A 10,690-nucleotide genomic window follows, 5' to 3' on the forward strand; every position below is an offset into this window, starting at 1 on the left:
CCCATGTCGTAGCTCCAGGCCCTCCAAGAGCAGATAAAATTCATGAGGGAGTAGATGGTGGCACAAAAGGCATAGTTTGTAGAACAACAAGAATTTCAATAGGAGTTGCTAAGATAGAATGAGGAACTATGCCGAAAGGCATGTGTTGATAACTCAGGATCCTAGGGAAACGCTACCACCCAAGATAAAGCCTCTAGCACTCAGGTGAGAAAGTGGATAAATGAGATGGATGAGTTTTGTCGTGATGTGCGGGCCTTGCACCCAGAGTCGCAAGACATGGACTGGCTATTTTATTCTAACAATCCGCTAGCCCTCGAAATCACAGCAGTAGGCCAGCCTCGTGACTTCAAAGTGCCTAAGGATATGTTTGAAAGAAGAAGGGATCCACAAACCCATTTAATGTAATATAACAACTACATAAATGTGTTGGAAGCATCATACACCGCCAAATGCAAAGCCTTTTCTATGACGCTAAAAGCAAGTGCCAAAAATTGGTATACTTCTCTTCCACAAGGCTCGGTTCGCAACTTCTCACAGCTAAGGCAAATGCTCTCAGGAAGATTTTGGACCTACTGAACAATCATGAATTCACCTATGGGGTTGATTTCGGTGAAGCAACGATAGGGTGAGTCCCTCCAAGACTACATAAAGAGGTTCCATACAGCTACACTCAATACAAAGAACTTAGAAGACCAATGGGCAACAAATACCTTCATTATGGGGGTGCAGAACGACCATAAGCAGTACCCATTCATGAATAATAGGCTGCAGAGCCTAGCTAACCTATATGAACAGGCTCATAAGTTCGCAGAAGGCGAATAGATCAAGAGGATTTTATGCGTTAGTTTTCAAAGGGAGGATAGACAATCCATTAACAGAGAAGGATAGTGCACTAGGCAATCCTTTAGCAATCAGTTCTTTTGAGTTAGGGTCGATAGGCCGTACAAGACCTTAGCCCAATATGATACAGTTAGAAACCCATAGAGACACCAACAAGAGCATGCGAGGTGTTACACCCCAAGGTAGGTTCGAAGCTTACACCCCATTGAATACCATGCGAGCTTACATTCTTAACCATATAAAGAGCCTGTGATCCTTTCTAAATCGTTCTCAATGTGAAGTCGGTAGAAGGATAAATTCTAAGGACAGGTATACTTTTCATGATGATATGAGACATAAGACCGAAGATTGCTTCAAATTAAAAGACGTCATAGAAGGAGCTATCCAAAATGGAAAACTTGTTGAGTTCATAAATTGTAGAGGTCTGTAGCAGGGCCAAAGTTCGTAGGGATCAGACCCAAGGGAAAACAAAGGGTACGAAGAACCATTCATGTAATAGTAGGCACAAACAACGAGTGGATGCAATCAAGCACAAAGAGGCTAGCTCACATGGGTGATGTGATGTTGCTCAATACCTCAAAGAAATCGCGACACTAAGAATAGTTGAATGTGGAGTTCGGAAGTGGTGACAATGAGTTAATCTGCGAGAATATGTGAACGACCAAATGGTGGTTTCAATTAAGATCGCAGGGTTTAAAGTCAAGAGGATACTTGTCGATAGCGGCAGTGCAGTAGAAGTCCTATCTTGGAGAGCATACAAGAAAATGGCTTAAAAGAACAATCTTTATCCACAACCAGCCCTTTGTACAACTTCGTGAACTATCTTGTCGAAGTAAAGGGCATTGTCATATTGCCGATCACTCTGGGCGACAGTAAACACATGACCATGGAATGTGTCCAATTCAATGTGGTCGATCACCTGATGGTATATAACGCCATTTTTGGTAGACCAATTATGTGAATGGTGAAGATGATAATGCTAACCTATTGTATGAAAATCAAGTTCTTGATAAGTACCGATTTTGACTTCTTGTGATTCGACCAACACACGGCTAGGTAGTGTCACATGTTATCTTTGAGGCAAGCAAAACAACCTTCCACCGAGAAGTAAAGCCATCAACTTGGACGAACTAGATGTAAGGAAAGAACATCAAGATACAAAACTCGAAGTATCAAAGCACACGGAGACCCTACAGTTATTTTGTGGCAATAAAGAAAGAACAGTTAGAATTTTTTCAACGCTGAGCGGATAAGAAAAGATTTACTGGTTAAATTTCTAGGGGGAATTCAGATGTCTTCTCATGGTCTGCAACGGATATGCCAGGCGTGGATTCATGGGTAATAGTGCATATATTAAATGTACTCCTAGAGGCGAAGCCTGTGAAATAGAAGAAGAGAACGTTTGCACCATACATAATCGAAGCAATAAGACAGGAACTTGCCAAGCTGTTGGTCATAGAATTTATTAGGGGGTGGAGTATCCGGATTGGATTTTGAATGTGGTAATGGTAAAAAATACAATAAGAAAGTGGAGGATGTGCATCGACTTTACCAACTTGAACAAGTCATACCCCAAAGATAGTTTCTCCTTGCCATCGATAGATCGTCTAGTGGATGCCTCCGCCGAGCACAAGTTCATAAGCTTCATGAATACCTTCTCAGGCTACAATCAAATCCTATTAGACCGATGCGACCAGAAGAAGACAACCTTCATCACTGAGGAAGGTCTCTTCTGTTACCAAGTTATGCCATTTGGACTTAAAAATACAAGTGCAACTTACCAAATGTTGGTAAAAAAGATATTCAAAGAGTAGATAGGCCGCAGTCTAGAGGTATATGTAGATGATATGCTAGTAAAAAGTGAATCCATGGAGGAGCATGCACGAAACTTATCTGACACGTTCACAACGCTGATGGCCCATATTATGAAGCTTAACCTCGTAAAGTACGCCTTCGGTGTCTAAGCTGGCAAGTTCTTGGGCTTAATAATATCAGAAAAGGGAATAAATGTGAACCTAGAAAATATTCAAGCTATCGTGGAAATGCCCCCACTGGGAACTATAAAAGATATTCAACGCCTCACAGGTAATGTGGTGGCATTGAATAGATTTATCTCTAGAATGGAAGACAAGTGCATACCATTTTTCTGGGCTTTGAGGACACCCTTCTCATGGACCGAAGAATGTCAAACCATACTTGAACAACTAAAGCAGTACCTTACTTCCCCCTACTTCTAAAGTCGCCTCAAACGGGAGAAATGCTTTATCTATACCAAGTAGCATCAGAAGAAACAATCGTAACTGTCTTGGTCAAATTCGGAAGCACCCTCCAATTTCTAGTGTATTATGTCAGCAAGGTCCTTCAGCATGGCGAGCTTAGGTACACAAATATAGAAAAATGCATTTATGCTCTAATCATTGCAGCTCGCAAGCTACACCCATAGGCCTACCCAATCATTGTGGTTATTAACCAGTCGATGAAAGAGATGCTGGCCAAGGAAAACACCATAGGGAGGATAACAAAATGGAATATCAAACTTGTAGAATTCGGGATAGATTTTACCCCGCGGACGATATTAAAGAGGCAGGTGTTGGCAGATTTCATGGTAGAGCGCTTGTTCGAAAGAAATGAAAATACAACAAGTAACATAGAATGTAATTTGAAACATCGAATAGTAAAGTACCTCGCTGACATAATGTAATATGTGAATATTAGTGAAAATTAGCAAGTTAATGAATGACACGTTATGCGAGAAAAATTACCACTCTAACGATTCTCACACTTTGCGGAGAAACAATACTCACTTTACATTTTTTACTAAAACTGCTTTTCGTTGTTAGACACTACCAATAGTAAACACACTAGGAAGTGCATCAACAATAGATAAACCAAAAGATTGGATGATTTACGTTGATGGTTCCGTAGGCAGAATAGGATCCGGGGCAAGCATACTCGTGATAGACCCAGAGAGTAATGGGTGGCAATATGGACTGTCATTTGGATTCCAAACATCAAACAACACTGTCGAATACGAAACGCTAATCTTGGGACTACAATTAACGCACCAACTAAGTGCCAGGAACTTGACCATACACATGATCCCCAGCTCATGGTAAAGTAAATACACGATGAGTATGAGGGCAAAGAACCCACACTAAAACAATATATACACCAACAATTCAATTACTAGAGGGATTAGATAAAGCTGACGTCAAACAGCTTCCAAGGAACGACAACACGCACGCGGATGCTCTATCAAAGTTGGCATCCTCTATCACTATTAAGTAAAGAGGAAAAATACCAAGCTATGATTTTCCCAAGTGCTTTCCACAACCTAGGAAGAAACGTAGATGACCCCTATAATCTACACGTTCGTGGTAAAGAGGAAAGCCAAGATCGAAAATAGCTCACAAAACAACAACACAAGGCAGCGCGATACTCCCTTCTAAAGGGTGTGCTATACCGAGAAGGGTTTTCACACCCACTACTGCGATGCCTCTCTATATCAGAAGCTGAATATATCATGAGAGAAATCCATGAGGGCATTTACGGCGACCATCTAGGAGGTAGGTTTCTAGTGCAGAAAATAATCAAACAATGATATTATTGGCTTACTATCTACGAAGCTACCCAAAACATGGTCTGCAAATGTGACCCCTACCAAAGAAATGCCAAAATACAATGATAACCGGCAGAACCAATCCAAATCATGACAGGGCCTTGGCCTTTTGCGACATGGGGGGTCAACATCATCAAACCATTCCCCATAGCCATGCTATACAAAAAGTTCATTATAATAGTTGTTGAATACTTCACCAAATGGGTCAAGGCAGAGGCTCTGACAACTATAACAGAGAGGCAAGTAGAGTCATAAAGATTGTTTGCAGGTTTGGGATACCTCGTACTGTTATCACAGACTACAACACACAGTTTCAAAGAAAGTTCATGAAATTGTGTATAGATCTCTGGACATCCTTGGCTTAAAGCTTCATGAAAACCCTGCAAACCAATAATCAAGTGGAGGCTATAAATAAGAAAATTCTAACTACACTCAAGAAAAAAGTAGGCAAACTGAAAGGGGCTTGGTTGGAAGAGCTATCAGGAATCTTTCAAATTGGACAATTATAGGGAAGGTGAATAAATGTGAGTTTAAAATATATTTAGTATAATATGTATTATAAACTAAATAAATGTGTGATGATGATGAGTGAATATTATAAGTTCATCTCATTATTGATTAAAATGATCTTCATCACTTTTCGGTGTCTTTGTCATTTGACTATGAGTTAAAATTTTCTTTTCGAAAAGTCATGTTTTAGTACTCCATTATTTTTGAGGCACTTCAAACTTACCAATATTAGTAATTTTCATTTATTGAATGTTATTGTAATGATAAATCTTAAATTTAATTGGTATATGACTATAACACTAATTAAATTATAATTAATAAAAAATAAAATATTATTAATAATTAATATAGTTAATTGTGTAGTCCAAACCTATAAGAACTCTACTATACAAAAAAAATATTTATATGATTTAATCTATTATTTTTATAGAAGATTTTATTTATTATTCTTAACAGCATGGTTCAAATGAATAAAAATTGTATCATTTAAAAAAAACTATTTATTTAATGTTATGTTAGTAATTAAATGAATATTAAAGAGTATTTTTGTCAATTCAAAAGTTCTTTTTCTAAACTTTTCCTTTTAAATATATATTATAGACGACATAATGATAAATTTAGCCCATAACATTCACTTATTTTGTCATTTTGGTCATTAACCTTTAAAATTTAGTTAAATTACTTACATTTGGATGGAAAAATTGACTTAACTGTTAAAATTTTAACAACATCAATGTGCCCAATAGCATGACAATCCACATATAATTCATAAAAATTCAAAAATATTAATAAAAATATTTAAAAATTAAAAAATTAAAAAAGTTCATAATAACATTTAAAAAAATTTTACATCTTAACAATGAAGCATTCATAAAATGTCATACGGTTGCCACGTTGATGCCATTAAAATTTTAACAGTTTAATAAAAATTTTCGTAAAAAAGCAAGCAATTTGACTAAATTTATCTTTATGTCGTAATAATAATAATATATTAGAGATAAATAAATGGACGGTTTCTTTCCTTAATTTTTTTTTTGATAAAAAAACTAAATAAATAAGTACAATTATCTAATAATCTCTAAGGGATTTTCTGCAAATAAATGTGAGCCTTCATTTCTTTCAAACTCTAGGAATATACTCAAGATTCCATTGAGTTACTTCTTGCAATAGAGGGGAGTGCGTCAAATAAGAGCTAAAAACAATGTTGATGTGAATGCATCCTAAATGGCTTGAAGAATCTCAATGCTGTCCGTTCTGATCAATACTTTATCACAACTCCTATTTTGTAATAGAAGCAAACAATTTAGAATACTTCATAGTTCAACATTAAAAACAAAACATTGACCCAACCTTCCGTTAAATCCAAATATCCACCTACTTTAATCATCTCTGATCATTCCCCCGGCAATAGCATCTCCTAAGAAAACCTTAACCGCACCATCTGAGTAAAGGTGAATCCAATTTTCTATTTTAAGTGTCCTAAATGGAAGCTTCTTTGTTTATTATTGCTATGTATACATGTACCGAAGAATTTCTGAATTTCTAGACAAAGATACAGAAAATATGCAATGCAAGTACTTAGTAAGTATCATATTCGAACTTCATCGAGGACCTAGTTCAGAAATGGAAGCCTCATTGACTGAGATTTGAATGGTTTCTCGTTTAGATTGATTGGAGAGTGAGGATGACCGAGACTTCGTTTCTGTCTCCATGGTGGAATGCATGGAAAATGCAGGTCTTGATGGCACTGGAAGAGACATGGAATAGCTACTGAGCATGAGAACCACGGAGGCCATGGTTGGTCTGTAAGCAATGTTGTCTTGAACACAAAGCAACCCAAGATGGATACATCTCATTATTTCAATTCTGGAGCAATCCCTCAGGATTGGATCTACTACTTCTAAAGCAGTTCCTTCACTCCAGTTTCTCCATACCTGCAAAAGTCGAGGAATATGAACTTACGTAGTGTTTTAGCAAGTTCTAATCCAGTAATACCATAACCACAGTATGCAGCTTACATGGGTTAGAAGAGAGTCTCCCACTTCTTGGTTGGAGAAGCTACTGATTTTTTTACCACTAATGATTTCCAAAACCAACACTCCAAAGCTGTAAACATCGGATTTAACTGAATATTGTCCATGCCATGCATACTCAGGAGCCATGTATCCACTGCGGACAAATAAATCTTAATGAATGAATTTAAATGGTAGCTAATCCTCTAGAAGAAGTGCTAATGCTTAGGATCTTTGAGTTTTAGATATCACAAAGTTAACAAATAACATGTAGAAACAAATCCTTCTAAATGCTTACTAGGTCCCAACGACTTTGCTTGTGTCAGCTCGAGTTTGATCAACCGTAAACAATTTCGCCATTCCAAAATCTGAGATTTTAGGATTCATCTCTTCATCTAACAATATGTTGGCTGTTTTTAAGTCGCGATGGATGATTCGGTATTGAGAATCTTCATGAAGATAAAGAAGTCCCTTAGCTATTCCGTTTATAATTTTGTACCTCTTCGTCCAGCTTAGTAGCGAACGCTTTACTGAATCTGCGATTAATCATGAATTTAATAGTAATAACCAGAGATTATCAACTTTTCACCTCTATAGCATGACTTGAGTGGCATTCTACCAAATATATTAAACCATACCGAATATAAAGTTGTCAAGGCTTGAGTTGGGCAGAAACTCATAGATGAGAACCCTTTCTTTTTGTTCCAAGCTAAAACCAAGAAGCCTAACCAAATTCCTGTGTTGTAGCTTCGCCAATAACATCACTTCATTCTTGAATTCTTGTTGTCCTTGTCCCGAATTTTCAGACAGCCTCTTTATAGCTACTTGCCGTCCATCCTCAAGCTTACCCTGATAGTATTTGTAACAAAGAACAATGATAGAAAACACCAACTTTTATTTCCTATTATTTCTTGGAAGCCATCAAACTGGAGGCTTCACTTTCATATATTTATCAATTTTCCAAATCTTAAATTACCTTATAAACAGGACCAAATCCACCTCGTCCCAGTATGTTTGCATCCGAGAAGTCTTTTGTTGCAACTCTTACTGCATCAAAGTCAAATTGCAACGATTCTACACGGGTCTTGGCATCTGCAGGTTGACACAGAACGAATTAAGGCTTGCGGTTAAAGGAGGTCTCATGCCAAAAAAAAAAAAGTTATAACAAATGAAAACAAGAGAAGAAAGCACTTGCAACTTTTTTGCTCATTTTTATTTCCTAAAGTATAAAACCATGCTTAAACATTGGAAGAAGTACATCAAAAGAGAGTAGAGGACCAACTTACTTTGATCATCCTGCTTGGGTTTCGCGATCCTTTTACGGAGAATAGCTACTGCAAGTATGACAAGTACTGCCACCAAGATGACAATTGGAACAATGATAATGACTAGGGTCTGGGATGAACGGTGGCCACCTTCCTCTGCACAAGCAACAACTTTTCATTCACATCAATTTCTTCCTGAAACCAGCATGCCGACTAGCAGATCGGTAGTTACCTTTTTTGATTGTGTTCACCGACTGTGGCGGAGGACTAGCAGCTGGGGGTGGAGGACTAACAGGTGAGGGTGGAGGAGACAAGGATGGAGCAGTAGTAGAAGCATTGGGTGTATAAAAAGGATACAAATCCCATTGGAAATAACAGCTAGGCCTCTGAACATAACCTCCTTGCTTCCCATGGCAACAGCGTTCATAGTAGCTTATGGATTGCCTTAGGCAGAAATCACAATTCTGGTATGATAAATCTGGAGTGCACTGCATTAGCGCATATATCGTTTGGGTTATTGTAAAATCTGCTTCCCCAGTTGCATACTTAAGAGTAGAAGAGCCGTTGGAAGCGTTTCTCACCACTGTGTCCATCAAACTCTCCCAAACCGTATCAAATTCTGTTAAGTTAAATGTGATATCGCCCGTATTATAGCGTGCATCAGGGACTCCTAGATCCTGCGGGTTCCATAAAACGAGTGATTTGCATAGTGTACATGACATGGTTTCCCTCCCCATGCAAGGGCTTCCTTCTGGTTGGGACAGTTAGCTATGAGTTCGTGGAATGTAGAATTGACACATTTATAACAATCGTCAGGAGTAGAGTCTCCTCTGCACATACCAAGAGCGTAAACTTTGTCGGCGTTTTGGCCAAAATTGGAAGTAAAGAAACCACCTTTTGCAGAGACATTAGGTGGGAGAGAAGCAAGAAGAAGGTCCCGGTTTTTACCATAGGTACTATTTATGGTGAAATTACCAGTGTCATAGCATCTTATGTAAGCCTCAACAAGACTGATGCAGATAAGCAGATGGGAGAGAATTGAAGAAAGAGCTGTAAGTTTAACCCACATTTTGCGGTTGTATAATTTGAAGGAAATGAAACCCAAAAGAAAGAAGAGGGAACTTATTATTCCAGATTTTTCATGGCAGAGAAGAGATGGGGGATTGAGTTGGAGAAAGAGTCAAAGACCGCTCATTAAAGCAAAAGTCTTGAAGCTTTTAAAAGTCAAACGAAACTTGTTCTTTAATTCCTCAGTCGTACCTATCGGAGAAAGAAAGGCATGGTCGGTGGATAATCTTCTTTTGGGTCCCTTACTAATTGAATGTAATGTTTCTTCCTCTAGCAGATGGAGGTTGAAGTTGACAACTAAAAGACAAGCAACTCAAAGTCTACCTGCCAAACAATATTAATTGTATCTAAAAAGGCTTAATTCATTCAAAAAATCATCCAAAACTCATTGAAATTCTTTTAAACTTAAACTATATAAATTGTGACCCTTTTTTTAATTTGTGAGATTTAAAATTCTTTTATTTTAGATTATCAAATTTTAATATTTTAATCACTATGTTAAATCAATAAATAATGTTGATGTGATCATTTTTCATCACTATAATAATTTTAGTTCTTTATTTTTTTATATTTTTTTATCAATTTAGCCCTAATATTTTAAACATATTATTTATAATTTTTGTTATTTGGGAAATATATATTTTTAAAATAGAATTTCAAAGAATTTTTGTAAATGAAAAGTAAAATGTCATATTCATACAATTAGATATTATAAGATATTTGAGATTAATAATTGATTTGAATTATCGTATAGATTAAGATTTACATCAACGGGAAAATACTTGCAGAAAAATAAAAATTGCGAAGTTGGCACTGATGCAGTCATAAAACAACTAAAATTTGACTAAGGTAAGTGGACCTATCAATTAATAGTATAGCTACGGTAAGTATAGATATCATTCCCACGAAGACAAAAAGTACTAGTAATAATCGTCTTTCTATTATTTAACCGATAAATTTGAGTGATCAATTAAAACTAAAATTAACTAATTTAATTAACTACGAACACGACAAAGAACAACTTAGGAAAATAAACGATTAACAACCAAGAAGCGAAACAATACTCAAGAAAGAATCCATCTAGACTTCATCTGTCTCTATCAATCTAAATTACACAATTTATTCACTTAGTATCTTGATCCATAAAAATCTCTAAATTATGCTAATATCTCTCTTAAAGAATAAGAACAATTGTCTCTAGGTTGATTAATTGAAATTTCTTTCAAATTAAAACCCTATTATTACATTAACTCAATCTATAGATTTCCTTATTAGATTTGACTCTAATATGCTAGATTTATGTCGTCCTATTTCTAGAATTGCATGCAACTCCACTTAATTATGCATGATCTACTCTTAAATAGCGTCTATTCCTC

General features: G+C 36.6%; 1 protein-coding gene across 1 annotated transcript; it reads right to left on the minus strand.

Annotated features, from left to right (window-relative positions):
- Nucleotides 1–6,162: 6,162 nt before the first annotated feature.
- On the minus strand, nt 6,163–9,439 carry LOC121218491 (putative receptor-like protein kinase At4g00960). The gene is made up of 7 exons (XM_041095734.1): nt 8,479–9,439; nt 8,268–8,402; nt 7,958–8,073; nt 7,620–7,830; nt 7,280–7,517; nt 6,988–7,138; nt 6,163–6,903 (listed from the first exon to the last, which is right to left on the minus strand). The coding sequence occupies exons 1-7, from the start codon at nt 8,981–8,983 to the stop codon at nt 6,571–6,573; spliced, it is 1,689 nt and encodes a 562-aa protein (XP_040951668.1). The 5' UTR covers nt 8,984–9,439; the 3' UTR covers nt 6,163–6,570.
- Between the last annotated feature and the right edge of the window lie 1,251 nt (nt 9,440–10,690).

Source organism: Gossypium hirsutum, chromosome D06, assembly GCF_007990345.1.
Source record: "Gossypium hirsutum isolate 1008001.06 chromosome D06, Gossypium_hirsutum_v2.1, whole genome shotgun sequence".
NCBI lineage: Eukaryota > Viridiplantae > Streptophyta > Magnoliopsida > Malvales > Malvaceae > Gossypium > Gossypium hirsutum.

What these genes read in the sequence shown, in the direction of transcription:
- LOC121218491 (XM_041095734.1), bottom strand. Translation starts at nt 8,983, where the DNA reads ATGGGGAGGGAAACCATGTCATGTACACTATGCAAATCACTCGTTTTA. An exon ending in CCTTGACAACTTTATATTCG is followed by an intron (nt 7,518 to 7,619) that starts GTATGGTTTAAT and finishes GATTAATCGCAG; the next exon opens with ATTCAGTAAAGCGTTCGCTA. An exon ending in AGCAAAGTCGTTGGGACCTA is followed by an intron (nt 7,139 to 7,279) that starts GTAAGCATTTAG and finishes ATTTGTCCGCAG; the next exon opens with TGGATACATGGCTCCTGAGT.